General features: G+C 44.3%; 1 protein-coding gene across 1 annotated transcript in view; it reads right to left on the bottom strand.

The window, feature by feature from the left end:
- Positions 1 to 20,918, bottom strand: part of LOC115153641 (serine/threonine-protein kinase WNK4) — a 115,531-nt gene that overhangs the window by 71,580 nt on the left and 23,033 nt on the right. The window contains exons 3-5 of the mRNA XM_029699275.1: positions 4,590 to 4,762; positions 4,066 to 4,286; positions 3,200 to 3,357 (exon numbers count right to left, since the gene is read on the bottom strand). Of these exons, the coding sequence (XP_029555135.1) occupies positions 3,200 to 3,357; positions 4,066 to 4,286; positions 4,590 to 4,762 (552 nt within the window). The remainder of the gene's footprint in view (positions 1 to 3,199; positions 3,358 to 4,065; positions 4,287 to 4,589; positions 4,763 to 20,918) is intronic.

Genomic DNA, 20,918 nt, shown 5'->3' with positions numbered 1-20,918 from the left:
ACTTCCGAAGGACTTATCATCTTTCCACTCCCTCCTCTCTACCTTCTCTTCCTCTGTAACTACTGCCAAAGCCACTTTCTATCACTCTACATTTCCAGCTTCTGACTCTAACCCTAGGAAACTCTTTTCCACCTTCTCCTTCCTCCTAAATCCTCCACCCCATCCCTCGTCCCTCGCTCCGGAAGACTTTGTGAACCACTTTGAAAAGAAGGTTGAGGACATCCACTCCTAATTCACTCAGCCTATTGAGTCCACTGGTCCCACTTACACAGAACTACCCTACAACTTGACCGCATTCTCTCCTCTCTCTCCAGATGAAATCCTGCGACTAGTGAGGTCTGGCCGCACGACAACCTTCCCGCTTGACCCCATTCCCTTTTCCAGACCATCTCTGGAGACCTTCTCCCATTCCTCACTTCCCTCATCAACACATCCCTGACCACTGGCTGCGCCCCCCCCCCCCCCCTCAAGAAACCAACTCTCTACTCCTCTGACATCAAACTAAAGACCAGTATCCCCTCTTTATTTTCTTTCCAAAACACTTGAACGTGCTGTCTCTGACAAACTCTATCACTCTATCACTCTCAAGAGAGGCAAGGAGGGGAAAGAGAGAGTTGGAAAGAAATTAGGGCAGCTCCCGCCCAGCACAGTCCAAGCTTTTCTCTGTCCTGGCACCCCAATGGTGGAACCAGCTTCCCCCAGAAGCTAGGACAGCAGAGTCCATGCCCTTCTTCTTCTGAAAACATCTGAAACCCTACCTCTTCAGAGTATATTCAATAATCCCACAGCATGTACCCCTCCCCCCAGAAACAAGGAAAGCGAATGCCTGTGGTGAACTAATACTTCCACCCATTTCTAGCTCTGACTTTGATAGCTACTTTATTGAGGAAAATGTAACTTACTGTGATATGTGGTTGTCCAACCTAGCTAGCTTAAAATGAATGCACTAACTGTAGGTCGCTCTGGAAAGAGCGTCTGCTAAATGACTCAAATGTTGGAAAGAAGATTGAACCAGGTTTTTCATTGGGATTTTGCCTGTACTTAGCTGTATTCCATTTCTTATCATAAACTCCCTAGTCCTTGCCGATGACAAGCATACCCATAATACGGTGCAGTTACCGCCATGCTTGAAAATATGAAGAGTGGTACTCAGTGATGTGTTGGATTTTCCCCAAACAAAACACTTTGTATTCAGGACAAAGAGTTCATTTTTTTGCAGTATTACTTTAGTGCCTTAAACAGGATGCATGCTTTGGAAAATGTTTATTCTGTACAGGCTTCCTTCTTTTTACTAGCCTTAATGACAGTTTTGTGGAGTAACTACAATGTTGTTGATCCATCCTCAGTTTTTTCATATCACAACCATTGAACTCTAACTGTTTAAAGCTTAATATATAACTTCACCATGCTCACATCTACCAATCGGTGCCCTTCTTTACAAGGCATTGAAAAACATCCCTGGTCTTTGTGGTTGAATCTGTGCTTGAAATTCACTACTCGATTGAGAGACCTGTATGTGTGGGGTACAGAGATGGGGTAGTCATCTGTGAAGAAATTATGTTACACACTATTATTGAACACAGAATGCAACTTGTTATGTTATTATTTTGTTAAACACATGTTTACTCCTGAACGTATTTAGGCATCCCATAACAAAGGGGTTGAATACTTATTGACTCAAGACATTACAGCTTTTCATGTCCTATTTATTTGAAATATTTTATTATGTATAGATCAGTGACACAACATCTGAATTTAATCCATTTTAAATTCAGGCTGTAACAGAACAACATGTAGAAAAAGTGAAGGGGTGTGACTGCTTTCTGAAGGCACCTTTAGCTGCATCTCTCTGGTGGAAGGGAGAGGTCTTTAAGGACTATGATATGTTTCATCTGCTATTAAATGACTGATAATATGTTGGAATCAGAGTCAGTTAGAAATGTCTTTATTATGAGCTGCTCTGAAAAGGTCATCTCTCTCTCACCATGTAATCTGTCTCCCTGGTAACCAGCACCATGTCATCTGTCTCCCTGGTAACCAGCACCATGTCATCTGTCTCCCTGGTAACCAGCACCATGTCATCTGTCTCCCTGATAACCAGCACCATGTCATCTGTCTCCCTGATAACCAGCACCATGTCATCTGTCTCCCTGGTAACCAGCACCATGTCATCTGTCTCCCTGGTAACCAGCACCATGTCATCTGTCTCCCTGGTAACCAGCACCATGTCATCTGTCTCCCTGATAACCAGCACCATGTCATCTGTCTCCCTGGTAACCAGCACCATGTCATCTGTCTCCCTGGTAACTAGCACCATGTCATCATGGTCTGTAGGAAATGGAATCTTCTAATAGAGTTCATGTTAAGTGTGAGCCTCCAGTCAGATCTTTGGAAAGGTAGAAGCGTAGAACGAGCTCAGAATCTCTGAGTTAAATATCAGATATTATGAGTCAAAATTGCAGATGAGAATAGAGATGGTGGTAAGGCTACAACATAGTAATGAACACAGCTATAAATGAATTTAAAAAAATTGTGCTTTCATAAATTGGTGTATGAGGAGAAGTATGATGCAGCTGTGGCCTTAGGGATGTGTATCCTGGAGATGGCCACCTCAGTTCCATCTGGAGAGTGGAGTCTAACATCAAGACTTCTTCCAGGGTTAGTGCAATCCAGAATCCTTGGGACGTCCTTACCTTAACATTAAACCCAACCCTTACCTAACCCTTACCTTAACTGTTAAATATCAACTTCAATGGGGTGACATCAAAGTTGGGACATCCCAAGGAAACCCGTGTAGACTTTTCCCTTCCTCCAGACATCTAGGACATGCATATGGTTATTTTCTCTCTTCCATGGTGCAAGAGGAAGAGAGTGAACAGGTGTGCACAATTACGTTATTGACTAACCCTGCATGGAGAGAGGAGAGTCCCAGTCTATGTAGGACCATGGTCCTGTGTTGCAGGATTGTAGAGCATGGCAGAGCATTGCAACACCAGGGTTTTGAGTTTGAGTACCCCTGGGGCCACCCATACCAAAATGTACACTCTTAGTAAAAAGGATTGGTTCTACCTGGAACCAAAAAAGGTTCTCCTATGGGGACACCTGAAAAACCCTTTTGGAATCCTTTTTCGAAATGTTTATGCATGCACTCCTGTAAGTCCCTTTGGATAAAAGGGTCTGCCTAATGGCATACACTCACGCTGGTGACTTTGCGGTAGATCTGGGCTGCGTTCTGACACTCGGAGTAGGGGTACTCTGAGGTCGCCATCTCCAGGATACACATCCCAAAGGCATAGACATCCACAGCTTCATCATACTTCTCCTCATACATCTCTGGAGCCATGAACTCTGGGGTACCTGGAGGAGAGGAGAGAGACAAGTCAATACCAGTCACAAGAAGACACACACACACACACACACACACACACACACACACACACACACACACACACACACACACACACACACACACACACACTGTAACGATCTGGGTGTAGCTGGTGCAGAGGAGTCAGGCGCAGGACAGCAGAGATGAGTAATAAAAGTAACTTTACTCAATAATATACATTCTATGTAGTAAATACCAAGCCCACACAAAAGGACCGAAATACATAAAACAAACACGCACAAAAACCATGGGGAAAACAGAGGGTTAAATAATGAACATGTAATTGGGGAATTGAAATCAGGTGTGTAAAGCAAAGACAAAACAAATGGAAAATGAAAAGTGGATCGGCGATGGCTAGGAGGCCGGTGACGTCGACCGCCAAACGCCACCCGAACAAGGAGAGGGACCAACTTCGGCAGAAGTCGTGACACACACACAGATGTGTACACACACACACACACACACACGCACACACACACACACACACATCTTCTCTAGGAAAGAGACATTTGATTACACAGGACATGCATCATAGGGTTGTAATCTGTGGCACAGTGATCTAATAATGATTATGTAGTTAGAGCACTCCAAGGCCCTAAACTAGAAAAACCCAAAACATGAAATTAATCCATAAAAATAGATGACTGCAGTTAGTTAATAAACTCGTATACACTCACCAATGACACTTTTAGCAAAGGAGGCACTTTTGAGTGTGGCCAGGCCCAGGTCTCCTATCTTGACGGAGCCGGTGGGGCCGGTGATGAAGATGTTGTCACACTTGAGGTCCCTGTGGATAATGGGAGGGGTGCGGGTATGGAGGAAGTGGAGCCCCTTCAGGATCTGCCGACTCCAACGCTGCAGCAGCTTCAGCTTCATCTCCTTGAACCTCTTCAGGTACCTGCAGTAAACACATGTTATCAGGATGCATTACCTAAAGAGTACAGGCCAGACCAGTACATTCCAAACCAGAGAGGACTGTCAGAAGTTCAGATAGAAAACTATTTTTATCCACCCTTGTTTTCTATCAAGATTCCATAATCACGATAAAATATATAAAATGATATTGAAAATATTGAAATGGTATGAATTTGTTAGGAGGAATTTGTAGAGGAAATAAAACAAATGGGACAAAACAGGCACAACAGTCTCCTCTACTACAACGATGATTGAGGCCAGGTTGGGGCAGGAAGGACAAACTCACGTTTTGAGGGTGCCTGAGGTCATGAGCTCGGTGACCAGCAGGATGCACTTGAGGACCTTGGAGTTGTCCTTCCAGGAGTCGTAGAAGCGGACGATGTTAGGGTGCTGCAGACCCTTCAGCATCTCCACCTCCTCACTGAACCTCTGCCGCTCCACCTTGGTCAGCTTACGCGTCTGCACGGAGCACAACATAGATATATTCTAGAATTATTACATACGACACAGTCAGAACCATTCTAGAATTCCATTTCTATGGGTAGAGCATATTGCCAGGGAACACCCCCCAGCCCTCAGGCCTGACTTTATGACTATTTACATTTACATTTAAGTCATTTAGCAGACGCTCTTATCCAGAGCGACTTATTACCACACAATACAGAATGAATAAGCTTATCAAGATGTGTGAAAAACATGAAAATGTGTGTGTCCTACAGGGAGAGAACAGACAGAGCCACTGACGGAGATATTTTACTGTACTAATTTGTTTTTTTTGTGAAAAATCCCAGGTTGGTCGTCCATCTTGAGAACCACATTCCAGTGTTACATAATCATATTTGTCTTAAAACTTGAACTGTGACTTATAGACATTTTGAGAGGAGGTTTCCGATAGCTGTGAGAAATTTTACCAAACACAGTTTAATCACAGTGGGTAGATGGGTCACAGTATAATCACAGTGGGTAGATGGGTCACAGTATAATCACAGTGGGTAGATGGGTCACAGTATAATCACAGTGGGTAGGTGGGTCACAGTATAATCACAGTGGGTTGATGGGTCACAGTATAATCACAGTGGGTAGGTGGGTCACAGTATAATCACAGTGGGTAGGTGGGTCACAGTATAATCACAGTGGGTAGGTGGGTCACAGTATAATCACAGTGGGTAGGTGGGTCACAGTATAATCACAGTGGGTAGATGGGTCACAGTATAATCACAGTGGGTAGGTGGGTCACAGTATAATCACAGTGGGTAGATGGGTCACAGTATAATCACAGTGGGTAGATGGGTCACAGTATAATCACAGTGGGTAGGTGGGTCACAGTATAATCACAGTGGGTAGGTGGGTCACAGTATAATCACAGTGGGTAGGTGGGTCACAGTATAATCACAGTGGGTAGGTGGGTCACAGTATAATCACAGTGGGTAGGTAGGTCACAGTATAATCACAGTGGGTAGGTGGGTCACAGTATAATCACAGTGGGTAGGTGGGTCACAGTATAATCACAGTGGGTAGGTGGGTCACAGTATAATCACAGTGGGTAGGTGGGTCACAGTATAATCACAGTGGGTAGGTGGGTCACAGTATAATCACAGTGGGTAGGTAGGTCACAGTATAATCACAGTGGGTAGGTGGGTCACAGTATAATCACAGTGGGTAGGTGGGTCACAGTATAATCACAGTGGGTAGATGGGTCACAGTATAATCACAGTGGGTAGATGGGTCACAGTATAATCACAGTGGGTAGGTGGGTCACAGTATAATCACAGTGGGTAGGTGGGTCACAGTATAATCACAGTGGGTAGGTGGGTCACAGTATAATCACAGTGGGTAGGTGGGTCACAGTATAATCACAGTGGGTAGGTGGGTCACAGTATAATCACAGTGGGTATGTGGGTCACAGTATAATCACAGTGGGTAGGTGGGTCACAGTATAATCACAGTGGGTAGATGGGTCACAGTATAATCACAGTGGGTAGGTAGGTCACAGTATAATCACAGTGGGTAGGTGGGTCACAGTATAATCACAGTGGGTAGGTGGGTCACAGTATAATCATAGTGGGTAGGTGGGTCACAGTATAATCACAGTGGGTAGGTGGGTCACAGTATAATCACAGTGGGTAGGTGGGTCACAGTATAATCATAGTGGGTAGGTGGGTCACAGTATAATCACAGTGGGTAGGTGGGTCACAGTATAATCACAGTGGGTAGGTGGGTCACAGTATAATCACAGTGGGTAGGTAGGTCACAGTATAATCACAGTGGGTAGGTGGGTCACAGTATAATCACAGTGGGTAGATGGGTCACAGTATAATCACAGTGGGTAGGTGGGTCACAGTATAATCACAGTGGGTAGATGGGTCACAGTATAATCACAGTGGGTAGATGGGTCACAGTATAATCACAGTGGGTAGGTGGGTCACAGTATAATCACAGTGGGTAGGTGGGTCACAGTATAATCACAGTGGGTAGGTAGGTCACAGTATAATCACAGTGGGTAGGTGGGTCACAGTATAATCACAGTGGGTAGGTAGGTCACAGTATAATCACAGTGGGTAGGTGGGTCACAGTATAATCACAGTGGGTAGGTGGGTCACAGTATAATCACAGTGGGTAGGTGGGTCACAGTATAATCACAGTGGGTAGGTGGGTCACAGTATAATCACAGTGGGTAGGTGGGTCACAGTATAATCACAGTGGGTAGGTGGGTCACAGTATAATCACAGTGGGTAGGTGGGTCAGAGTATAATCACAGTGGGTAGATGGGTCACAGTATAATCACAGTGGGTAGGTAGGTCACAGTATAATCACAGTGGGTAGATGGGTCACAGTTTAATCACAGTGGGTAGGTGGGTCACAGTATAATCACAGTGGGTAGGTGGGTCACAGTATAATCAAAGTGGGTAGGTGGGTCACAGTATAATCACAGTGGGTAGGTGGGTCACAGTATAATCACAGTGGGTAGGTGGGTCACAGTATAATCACAGTGGGTAGGTGAGTCACAGTATAATCACAGTGGGTAGGTGGGTCACAGTAGGTGGGTGAACAAATCCATTTTTGTGCAGAGGGAGGTATGAATGGCTTGATTCAGTCTCTGGTCTCTGAGTAAAGCTGCCAGGAGGCTGCAGTGGGTGCCTAGCTGGCAGTAAACTCTGGAGAGACCTCTAAACTTCTACAACCATGAATCCTGCATTCAGGCGGTTCTGGGGAAAACTTGGAGGGTATGTTTATGTTTACAATTACCTGACCACGATACCTTCCTCCCCTTTAGAGAAGGGGGCTGACGCTCACGTTACCAGGCCCTGTCTGCATCCCTAATGGCACCCTATTCCCTTTATAGTGCACTAGTTTTGGTAATTCCCTGGTCAAATGTAGTGCACTAGGGAATAGGGTACCATTTGGGACTTCAAGCATGGGAGAGCTTGTTTTAGGATCTGGACTATCTCAGAGAGCAAGGTACATGAGGGGAGCCCCAACGTCCATCAACTGCCAAACACTAATTAAATAAGAATAAAATAACTTTTGACCAAGGAGTTTGTATGTATACTGTATGTGGAGAATTAGTGTAACAGAGATAGGAGTATGATGCAACTACAGGCGATACATTCTAGGACTCGTATGTTAGGATTACAGTATTGATGGGACACTGAGCTTCAGTGTCCTTGAAGGTAAACTCTGAGTAAACATCTAACAATCTAACAATGATCCCTCTCTGATCTGATTGGGTGCTTCCACTGCCTCTGTTTTCATACAGATGACATCCACTGCATGGTAAAGACTATGTCATTGAGTTGCAGCTGCAGAAAATCTGGGTACATGCACATTTGTTTGTGTGTATGTGTGTTTGTGTGTTAGGACATGTGTGTTTAATCATAACCCTAGTGCAGAGCAGAGGGCCATGTCTCCTGTTGATTGACAACCTGACTGACAACCTGACTGACAACCTGACTGACGACCTGACTGACGGTCTAACTGACCTGACTGACAACCTGACTGACAACCTGACTGACCTGACTGACGACCTGACTGATGGTCTGACTGACGGACTGACGACCTGACTGACGGTCTGACTGACGACCTGATTGACAGTCTGACTGACCTGACTGATGACCAGACTGACGACCTGACTGACAACCTGACTGACCCGATGACCTGACTGACGACCTGACTGATGGTCTGACAGACGATCTGACTGACCTGACTGACGACCTGACTGATGGTCTGACTGACGACCTGACTGACGGACTGACGACCTGACTGACGACCTGACTGATGGTCTGACTGACGGACTGACGACCTGACTGACGGTCTGACTGACGACCTGATTGACAGTCTGACTGACCTGACTGATGACCAGACTGACGACCTGACTGACGACCTGACTGACTGTCTGACTGACTGTCTGACTGACTGACGACCTGACTGACAACCTGACTGACGACCTGACTGACAGTCTGACTGACCTGACTGACGACCTGACTGACGACCTGACTGACGACCTGACTGACAACCTGACTGACGACCTGACTGACAGTCTGACTGACCTGACTGACAACCTGATTGACGGACTGACGACCTGACTGACGACCTGATTGACGGACTGACGACCTGACTGACTGTCTGACTGACGACCTGACTGACGGTCTGACTGACGACCTGACTGACGGTCTGACTGACCTGACTGACGACCTGACTGACGGTCTGACTGACGACCTGACTGACGGTCTGACTGACGACCTGACTGACGGTCTGACTGATGACCTGACTGACGGTCTGACTGACCTGATTGACGACCTGACTTATGGTCTGACTGACCTGATTGACGACCTGACTGACCTGATTGACGACCTGACTTATGGTCTGATTGACCTGACTGACAACCTGACTGACCTGTTTAACTTGAAGGTCCTCTACAGTATAGCTCACTGTGGTGTGTATGTGCATTTAGCCTCATGGTCAACCAGCCTGCCCTGGAAACCTTGACAGCTCCCTAATGTGAATTTAGAACAAAAGTAAAAGTGAAAACATCAATTGTGTTGATTTTATGCTATCACGTTATGCTATCACGGGATCAATTTGTTGTGTGACATGGACTAATTGCTCAGTGATGTAATGATGCCGTTTAAGCATAAACACATATACACAAGCTGCAGATAATTCTGTACGATGATTTGATGTGCCTTATTTGAAAATAGGATAATTTATGTTGACAACCATGTCAAATCTACTTAAACATGATGTGTCATCACATGCTTTCCAGATTACATAAATATCACTATATGGTTGAATTTAACACTGATACAACACAAGTGACAGACTTAACTTGGTCTGAACATAAAGAGAAACCAACAATAAGTGCTCACACATGAAAGCTGCCAGAGCGTATTGTATTACATCTGCTATGACAGGCTCATTGTCCACCCTTCCTCCCAAAAGCCTGGTAGGGATGAGAGAGAGCAAAGCCTATGGGTTCATTGCTTCAACCCCGCAGCACACACACACACTTACACACACCAACTGATTAATGGACTGCTGACATTTTTTTTTTAAATGATCTTGTTTTGTTTGCTCTTTTCCATATTATATCTATCTCTGATAATCTACCCGGGAAAGGGCTGAAAATAGCCCATTTTAATATTCTGTATGCAGCCTTAGAAATTAGTTTCATGACATCAATAACTTGCTAACATCAGATAACATTAATATATTAGCTATTTCTGAGACTCACTAAGATAATGAATTTGATGATACAGCAGTAGCAATACAAGGATATACCATCTATAGAAGAAACAGGAATGGGTATGGGGGGGGCTATTCAGAGCCATATCCCTGTAATGCTTAAAGAAGATATAATTTCAAGTGTTACTGAGGTGCTGTAGTTGCAGGTTCACCTGGCACATATAAGGGCTTTTCTTTTTGGATCTTGCTATAGGCCAACAAGTGCTAACAGTCAGTATCTAAAAAATATCTGTGAAATGCTTGATAGTGTATGTGATGTAAACAGAGAGGTCTACTTTCGTGGGGACCTGAATATTGACTGGTTTTCATCAAGCTGTCTGCTCAAGAGGAAGCTTCTCACTGTAACCAGTGCCTGTAATCTGGTTCAGGTTATTAATCAACCTATCAGGGTGTTTACAAACACTACAGGAACAAGATCATCCACATGTATTGATCACATTTTTACTAATTGTAACGTACTCTGGGAGTCGGGAAGCAAGTTCAGGGAGTGCCTTTTAATAAATAAATAACACAAGGACAAAACAAGAGTAGCGTACAGACATGAAACAACGGAACATAAACAATTACGCCTAGGGAAAGAACCAAAGGGAGTGACATATATAGGGAAGGTAATCAGGAAGGTGACTACCTCGAGCGTCGAAGGGGGAGTATACGTAACAGTACCCTTCCCTGGCGAGCGGCTCCACCCGCAGGACGTCGACCAGAGGGACGATCCCGGCGACCAGGAGCAGGCACCTTCACCAGGAGAAGGTGAAGGTGTCCAGGTGAGTCTGATGAGGCGCTGATGCGCATAACGATGGTGACAGGTGTGCGTAATAATGATCAGCCTGATGACCTCGAGCGCGGGAGGGGGAGTATACGTGACTAATACTGTAGAACTTTGTTCTAAAGCTGTATCCGCACCCATTGGATGCAGTGATCACAATGTAGTGGCTATATCCAGGAAAGCCAAAGATGGGCCTACAATAGTGCATAAGGCATCATACAAAAGATTTTGCTGTGACCGTGGATGATGTTAAAAATATTTGTTGGTCTGATGTAATTAATAAGGAGCATCCAGATGCTGCACTTGATGAATTTATGAAATTGATTCTTCCAATTATTGATGAACATGCACTTGTTAAGAAACCGACTGTTAGAATTATTAAGGCTTCATGGATTGATGAGGAATTATCAATAATGACAAACCTGGCATTGACAACTTAAATGGAACGCTACTGAGGATGGTAGCTGACTTTATAGCCCCTCCTATCTGTCATATCTTTAATCTGAGCCGAGAGGAAAGTCTTTGTCCTCAGGCCTGGAGTGAACCCAAAGTCATTCCTCTACCCAAGAGCGGTAAAGCAGCCTTTACTGGTTCTAACATCAGACCTATCAGCTTGCTGCCAGCTCTTAGCAAACTGTTGGAAAAAATGTGTTTGACCAAATACAATGCTATTTCTCAGTAAACAAATTGACAACAAACTTTCAGCATGCTTATAGAAAACAGCACTCAACATGTACTGCACTGACAGAAATGACTGATGATTGGTTAAAATACATTGATATAATAAGAAGATTGTGGGAGCTGTACTGTTAGATTTCAATGCAGCCTCGATATTATTGATCATAACCTGTTGTTGAGAAAACATATGTTTTATGGCTTTTCAACATCTGCCATATTGTGGATTCAGAGCTATCTATCTAATAGAATTCAAAGGGTTTACTTTAATGGAAGCCTCTCTAATGTCAAACATGTAGGGTGTGGTGTACCGCAGGGCAGCTCTTTAGGCGCTCTAGTCTTTTCTATTTTAACCAATGACCTGCCACTGGCATTAAACAAAGCCTGTGTGTCCATGTATGCTGATGATTTAACCATATATGTGTTAGCAACCACAGCTAATGAAGTCACTGAAACCCTTAACATGGAGTTGCAGACTATTTTGGAATGGATGGTCAGTAATAAACTGGTCCTGAACATCTCTAAAACTAAGAGCATTGTATTTGGTACAAATCATTCCCTAAGTTCTAGACCTCAGCTGAATCTGGTAATGAATGGTGTGGCTGTTGAACAAGTTGAGGAGACTAAATTAATTGGTGTTACCTTAGATTGCAAACTGTCATGGTCAAAACATATAGATTCAATGGTTGTAAAGATGGGGAGAGGTCTGTCCATTATAAAGAGATGCTCTGCTCTCACTCCAAAAAGCAAGTCCTGCAGGCTGTAGTTTTCTCTTATCTTGATTATTGTCCAGTCATATGGTCAAGTGCAGCAAAGCAAGCTCAAGTTCTTCCACACCGATCATGACAAACCATTTCTGTATGGACCTTGCTTTGTGCACGGGTGCATTGTCATGCTGAAACAGGAAAGAGCCTTCCCCAAACTGTTTCCACAAAGTTGGAAGCACAGAGCTGTCTAGAATGTCATTATATGCTGTAGCTGTTAGGAGTGTGTATCGGAGGCGAAGTCAGGTGCAGGAGAGCAGAGTGTAGTGAACATGCACACTTTTTATTCCGGTCAAAATGACAGCACAAAATAACAATAAATGTGCCCAAAACACGGAACAAAGACAAATAGTAATGCGTGTAACAATATCCACAATATCAAAATACACGTAACACAAACAATCCTACACAAAGACACGATGGGGAACAGAGGAATAAATACATGTAGTGTGATTGGGGAATGAAAACCAGGTGTGCAGGGAACAAGACAAAACAAATGGATACATGAAAAATGGAGCAACGATGGCTAGAAAGCCGGTGACGTTGACCGCCGAACGCCGCCCGAACAAGGAGAGGAGCCGACTTCGGCGGAAGTCGTGACAGTAGCGTTAAGATTTCCCTTCACTGGAATTATTCCTCCTCCACCAAACTTCACAGTTGGTAGTATGCATTGGGGCAGGCAGTGTGTTCCTGGCATCCGCCAAACCCAGATGGTGAAACGTGATTCATCACTCCAGAGAAAGTGTTTCACTGCTCTAGAGTCCAATGGCGGCGAACTTTATTAAGCATGGTGATCTTAGGATTGTGTGCGGCTGTTTGGCCATAGAAACCCATTCATGAAGCTCCCGACAAACAGTTATTGTGCTGACGTTGCTTCCAGAGGCAGTTTGGAACTCGGTAGTGAGTGTTGCACCGAGGACAGAAGATTTTTACACACTACGCGCTTCAGTTCTTGCTGGTCCCGTTCTTGTGAGCTTGTGTAGCCTACCACTTCGCAGCTGAGCCGTTGTTGCTTCTAGACATTTCAAATGTACAATAACAGCACTGGATCTGCATGGAAAGGCTGCAGGAACTATTATGACCCTGTGCCAACTCCCTCCACAGTTACATAAGCAGTGTTGATGGTTGGACCATTGGTATTAAGAACTTCCTGGTTATCAGCAGCACCCCTATATGATAACTGGGAAACGGATGGACAACAGCCAACCCAGCACTAAAGGAGGCGTAGAATTTACTTTACAGGTCAGGAACATAACACTGTCCTCATATAACATTCAGAATGCAAGCAGTGATGTGTGTGTGAGTGCAGCATATGGAAGACTAGGTTAGGAGAAAGAGAAAGACAGAGAGAGAGAGATGTAAAAATAGAGAGACAGAGAGAGAGATGGAAAAAGACAGAGAGAGACAGCAAGAGAGAGAGAGATTATCAAAATTCCCAAAATTTCCAAAACAAAGCCCTCCCCTACAGAGAAATTAACCTGGAGAAGAGTCCCTTAAGCAAGCTGGTCCTGGGGCTCTGTTCACCAACACAAACAGATACCACAGAGCCCCAGGACAGCAACATAATTAGACCCAATCAAATCATGAGAAAACAAAAAGATAATTACTTGACACATTGGAAAGAAATAATAAAAAAACTGATCAATCTAGAATACTATTTGGCCTTAAAAAGAGAGTACACAGTGGCATAATACCTGACCACTGTGACTGACCCAAAATTAAGAAAATCTTTGACTATGTACACACTCAGTAAGCATAGCCTTGCTACAAAATGAGGTAGAAACTGAGCTGCACTTCCTAACCTCCTGCCAGCTGTATGACCATATAAGAGACACATATTTCCCTCAGATTACATAGACCCACAAGAATGTGAAAACACATTCAATTTTGATAAAACTCCCATATCTATTGGGTGAAATACCACAGTGTGCCATCACAGCAGCAAGATTTGTGACATGTTGCCACAAGAAAAGGGCAACCAGTGAAGAACAAACACCATTGTAAATACAACCTATATTTATTTATTTTCCCTTTTGTACTTGAGCTATTTGCACATTGTTACAACACTGTATATAGACATAATATAACACCTGAAATGTCTCTATTCCTTTGTAACTTTTGTGAGTGTAATGGTTAATGTTCACTTGTACTGTTTATTTCACTTTTGTTTATTATCTATTTCACTCGCTTTGACAATGTAAACATATGTTTCCCATGCCAATAAAGCTCCTTGATTTGAATTGAGAGGGGTGGGGGAGACATCATGGCATGTTTGGTCTAGAATGAATACAGTACCAGTGCGGTGGCTAACTTAAGCAGTTAACCGCTTTATCTTGTTTCTCTCCTTCTTTATGTGTCTTTAACCCATCACTACAATATGTGGAGGTCCCACATGCTCTCCAGAGGCTCCTTCAGATAGAGATCTGTGGACACATACACTGAGAGACAGACAGACATTGCAGTGTGAGGAACTGAGGTACCAGTGTATACTTTCCAAGGAAAACCTGAGCTGTTCTATGAATGTAGCGGGGTATAGGGGAGATTCAGCCCGCCCTCTCTCTCTCTCACCGGGGTTAGCACTCTGAAAACCTGGCTCCCGCTTTAGTGGCGCCTAAAACAATTAACTAAACAAGCAAAAGACTACGCCGGACACAGATTCTAGATTTCTGTCTTCATGTGCATCCCAAATGGCACCCTATTCCCTATATAGTGCACTAATTTTGACCAGGGTCCAGTGCATCCCAAATGGCACCCCATTCCCTATATATAGTGTCAAAGGTAGTGCACTAAATAGGGGAAAGGGTGCCATTTGGGACGCAGCCTTTGCAGACCTATTTAGGCTGCCGTTGACCTGGAAGTTTGGCCTGGTTGGAGGTTTTGCTAGATAGCAGACGTGTTTCAAAGGAAGAACTGCATGTGTGCCTGACTGACTGGCCTTGGAACTGAAATAATTGTGTCATCAAACATTGTATCATCTTTTAAAGTCATTCATTTCTCAAAACAATGTTAGCAACTCTTCCCAATCTTCATTTGTGGGGCAAGAGTTGATAAGATGTTTCTCTCATGTAAGGCATGCTTCCAAAAAATAGTAAGCACGATTTATTGTAACTCCTTAGTCATGTCCATCCTGGAACAAGTCAGGATTCTCAGAGATGTGAAAATCATGTACAGGTATCACGTGTGCGAAGGATCTCTCAAGTCTTCTGTCTCTATATCCTCCTGGGTTAGTTTATAGTAGGGTTAATGTGTCTATATCCTCCTGGGTTAGTTTAGAGTGGGGTTAATGTCTCTATACCCTCCTGGATTAGTTTATAGTAGGGCTAATGTGTCTATATCCTCCTGGGTTAGTTTAGAGTGGGGTTAATGTCTCTATATCCTCCTGGGTTAGTTTATAGTAGGGCTAATGTGTCTATATCCTCCTGGGTTAGTTTATAGTAGGGCTAATGTGTCTATATCCTCCTGGGTTAGTTTATAGTAGGGTTAATGTCTCTATATCCTCCTGGGTTAGTTTAGAGTGGGGTTAATGTGTCTATATCCTCCTGGGTTCGTTTATAGTAGGGTTAATGTGTCTATATCCTCCTGGATTAGTTTAGAGTGGGGTTAATGTGTCTATATCATCCTGGGTTAGTTTAGAGTGGGGCTAATATGTCTATATCCTCCTGGGTTAGTTTAGAGTGGGGTTAATGTGTCTATATCCTCCTGGGTTAGTTTATAGTAGGGTTAATGTGTCTATATCCTCCTGGATTAGTTTAGAGTGGGGTTAATGTGTCTATATCCTCCTGGGTTAGTTTAGAGTGGGGCTGATGCTGCCCTGATGACCACTCTGGCCTGTGAGGTAACTGGGTCTGCGTTACAAATCACATCAAAAATCTAGTCAAATCAAATTTTATTGGTCACACACATATTTAGCAGATGTTATTGCGGGTGTGCGAATTGCTTGTGTTCCTAGCTCCAACAGTGCAGTATTAGCTAACAATTCACAACAATACACAAATCTACAAGTAAAATAATGGAATTAAGAAATATATAAATATTAGGACAAGCAATGTCAGAGTGGCATTGACTAAATACAGTAGAATAGAATACAGTATATACATATGAGATGAGTACAGCAGTATGTAAACATAATCTTCTTGCCCCAGCCCGGTAGTTTCTAAGTGCCGTGTTTCCCACTCGCCTAGCGCAGTACTGACTACTGAACAGCTCCGTGACTCACCTATTGCTGTTCTTTGGACCCTATGATCACTCGGCTACACAGCTGATGCCCCGTGGACTGTTTCAATAACATGGTACCTCATTTTGTTTATATGTCGGCCCCAGCCTCAAACTCAGGTCCTGCATGTACCTAACTGACCCGCTCTGCCCATTCAACGTCATTTACCCGTTGTTGTCTTAGCTCTCCCGATCAACACCTGTGACTGCTTTATGCCTCTCTCTAATGTTAATATGCCTTGTCTACTGCTGTCTCGGCTAGTCCTTATAGTTTTATTTCACTGTAGAGCCCTCAGTCCCGCTCACCTTGCATTAGATAGTTCTTTTGTCCCACCTCCCACACATGCGGAGACCTCATCTGGCTTAACTGGTCCCACCAGAGACGAAACCTCTCTCATCATCACTCAAGGCCTAGGTTTACCTCCACTGTACTCACATCCTACCATGCCCTTGTCTGTACGTTACGCCCTGAATCTATTCTACCGTGCCCAGAAACCTGCTCCTTTTATTCTCTTTTCCCAATGTACTAGACAACCAGTTCTTATAGCCTTTAGCCATACCCTTATCCTACTCCTCATCTGTTCCTCTGGTGATGTAGAGGTTAACCCAGGCCCTGTAGACGCCAGTACCACACCTATTCCCCAGGAGCTATCATTTGTTGACTTCTGTAACTGTAAAAGCCTTGGTTTCATGCATGTTAACATCAGAAACCTCCTCACTAAGCTTGTTTCATTCACTGCTTTAGCACACTCCCCCAACCTTGATGTCCTAGCCGTGTCTGAATCCTGGCTTAGGAAGGCCACCAAAAATTCTGAAATTTCCATCCCGAACTACAACATTTTCCGCCAAGATAGAACTGCCAAAGAGGGCGGGTCGCAATCTACTGCAGAGATAGTATACAGAGTTCTGTCATGCTATCCAGGTCTGTGCCCAAACAGTTCGAGCTTCTACTTTTAAAAATCCACCTTTCCAGAAATAAGTCTTACTGTTTCCACTTGCTATAGACCCCCCTCAGCCCCCAGGTGTGCCCTGGACTCCATATGCGAATTGATTGCCCCCCCACTTATCTTCAGAGTTTGTGCTGTTAGGTGACCTAAACTGGGATATGCTTACCAACCCAGCCACCCTACAATCTAAGCTAGATGCCCTCAATCTCAAACAAATTAGCAAGGAACCTACCAGGTACAACCCCAAATTCGTAAACACAGTCACCCTCATTTATTTCACCTTTATTTAACCAGGTGGGCTAGTTGAGAACAAGTTCTCATTTACAACTGCGACCAGGCCAAGATAAAGCAAAGCAGTGTGACACAAACAACAACACAGAGTTACACATGGGATAAACAAACGTACAGTCAATAACACAATAGAATAAAAAAAATAAAGTCTAAATACAGTGTGTGCAAATGGTGTGAGGAGGTAAGGCAATAAATAGGCCATAGTAGCGAAATAATTACAATTTAGCAAATTAACACTAGAATGATAGATGTGTAGAAATACTGGTGTGCAAAAGAGCAGAAAGTAAATAAAAACAATATGGGGATGAGGTAGGTAGATTGGATGGGCTATTTACAGATGGGCTATGTACAGCTGCAGCGATTGGTTAGCTGCTCAGATAGCTGATGTTTAAAGTTATTGAGGGAAATATAAGTCTCCAGCTTCAGTCATTGGAGGCAGAGAACTGGAAGGAAAGGTGGCCAAACAGGTGTTGGCTTTGGGGATGACCAGTGAGATATACCTGCTGGAGCGCGTGCTACGGGTGGGTGTTGCTATCGTGACAAGTGAGCTGAGATAAGGCGGAGCTTTACTTAGCAAAGACTTATAGATGACCTGGAGCCAGTGGGTCTGGCGACGAATATGTAGCGAGGGTCAGCAAACGAAAGCATACAGGTTGCAGTGGTGGGTGGTATATGGGGCTTTGGTGACAAAACGGATGGCACTGTGATAGACTGCATCCAGTTTGCTATGTAGAGTGTTGGAGGCTATTTTGTAAATGACAGCGCCGAAGTCGAGGAACGGAACAATAGTCAGTTTTATGAGGGTATGTTTGGCAGCATGAGTGAAGAAGGCTTTGTTGTGAAATAGAAAGCCGATTCTAGATTTCATTTTGGATTGGAGATGTTTAATATGAGTCTGGAAGGAGAGTTTACAGTCTAGCCAGACCCCTAGGTATTTGTAGTTGTCCACATATTATAAGTCAGAACCGTCCAGAGTAGTGATGCTAGACGGGCGGGTGGGTGCGGGCAGTGAACGGTTGAAAAGCATGCAATAAGTTTTACTAGCATTTAAGAGCAGTTGGCGGCCACGGAAGGAGTGTTGTATGGCATTGAAGCTCGTTTGGAGGTTTGTTAACACAGTGTCCAAAGAAGGGCCAGATGTATACTGAATGGTGTCGTCTGCGTAGAGGTGGATCAGACTCACCAGGAGCAAGAGCGACATCATTGATGTATACAGAGAAGAGAGTCGGCCCAAGAATTGAACCCTGTGGCACCTCCATAGAGACTGCCGGAGGTCCGGACAACAGGCCCTCTGATTTGACACATTGAACTCTGTCTGAGAAGTAGTTGGTGAACCAGGCATGGCAGTCATTTGAGAAACCAAGGCTGTTGAGTCTGCCGATAAGAATACAGTGATTGACAGAGTCAAAAGCCTTGGCAAGGTCGATGAAGACGGCTGCACGGTACAATCTTTGATCGATGGCGGTTATGATATCGTTTAGTACCTTGAGCGTGGCTGAGGTGCACCCATGACCAGCTCGGAAACCAGATTGCACAGCGGAGAAGGTACGGTGGGATTCGAAATGGTCAGGGATCTGTTTATTAACTTGGCTTTCGAAGACTTTAGAAGGGCAGGATGGATATAGGTCTATAACAGTTTGGGTCTACAGTGTCACCCCCATTGAAGAGCGGGATGACAGAGGCAGCTTTCCAATCTTTAGGGATCTCGGACGATACGAAAGAGAGGTCGAACAGACTGGTAATAGGGGTTGCAACAATGGGGGCGGATAATTTTAGAGAGTGTCCAGATTGTCTAGCCCAGCTGATTTGTACGGGTCCAGGTTTTGCAGCTCTTTCAGAACATCTTCTATCTGGATTTGGGTGAAAGAGAGGCTGGGGAGGCTTGGGCAAGTAGCTGCGGGGGGTGCGGAGCTGTTGGCTGGGGTTGGGGTAGCCAGAAGAAAAGCATGGCCAGCCGTAGAGAAATGCTTCTTGAAATTCTCGATTATCGTGGATTTATCGGTGGTGACAGTATTTACATAGCCTCAGTGCAGTGGACAGCTGGGAGGAGGTGCTCTTGTTCTCCATGGACTTTACCGTGTCCCAAAACCTTTTGGAGTTAGAGCTACATGATGCAAATTTCTGTTTGAAAAAGCTAGCCTTTGCTTTCCTGACTGACTGTGTGTATTGTTCCTGACTTCCCTGAAAAGTTGCATATCGCGGGGACAATTCGATGCTATTGCAGTCCGCCACAGGATGTTTTTGTGCTGGTCGAGGGCATTCAGGTCTGGAGTGAACCAAGGGCTATATCTGTTCTTAGTTCTAAATTTTTTGAAAGGGGCACGCTTATTTAAGATAGTGAGGAAATTACTTTTAAAGAACGACCAGGCATCATTGACTGACGGGATGAGGTCAATATCCTGATTAGAAAGGCCTGCTCGCAGAAGTGTTTTAGGGAGCGTTTGACAGTGATGAGGGGTGGTCGTTTGACCGCGGACCCATAGCGGATGCAGGCAATGAGGCAGTGATCGGTGAGATCCTGATTGAAAACAGCAGAGGTGTATTTGGAGGGCAAGTTGGTCATGATAATATCTATGAGGGTGCCCATATCTACGGATTTAGGGTTGTACCTGGTGGGTTCCTTGATAATTTGTGTGAGATTGAGGGCATCTAGTTTAGATTGTAGAACTGCCGCGGTGTTAAGCATATCCCAGTTTAGGTCACCTAACAGAACGAACTCTGAAGATATATGGGGGGCAATCAATTCACATATGGTGTCCAGGGCACAGCTGGGAGCTGAGGAGGGTCTATAACAGGCGACGACAGTGAGAGACTTATTTCTAGAGATTCATTTTTAAAATTAGAAGCTTGAACTGTTTGGGCACAGACCTGGAACGTATGAGAGAACTTTGCAAGCTATCTCTGCAGTAGATTGCAACTCCTCCCCGTTTGGCAGTTCTATCTTGACAGAAAATGTTGTAGTTGGGGATGGAAATCTCAGAATATTTGGTGGCTTTCCTAAGCCAGAATTCAGACACGGCGAGGACATCAGGGTTGGCGGAGTGTGCTAAAGCAGAGAGTAAAACAAACTTAGCCTCTTGACGGTCGCCTAGGATAGGGGGCACTACAGCGATTTTTGAAAAAAAATTGTGCCCATTTTAAACGGCCTCCTACTCAAACTCAGAAGCTAGGATATGCATATAATTAATACTTGTGGATAGAAAACATCCTAAAGTTTC

Source organism: Salmo trutta, chromosome 18, assembly GCF_901001165.1.
Source record: "Salmo trutta chromosome 18, fSalTru1.1, whole genome shotgun sequence".
NCBI classification, from domain to species: Eukaryota; Metazoa; Chordata; class Actinopteri; order Salmoniformes; family Salmonidae; genus Salmo; species Salmo trutta.
This window is presented reverse-complemented; position numbering and strand designations above follow the sequence as displayed.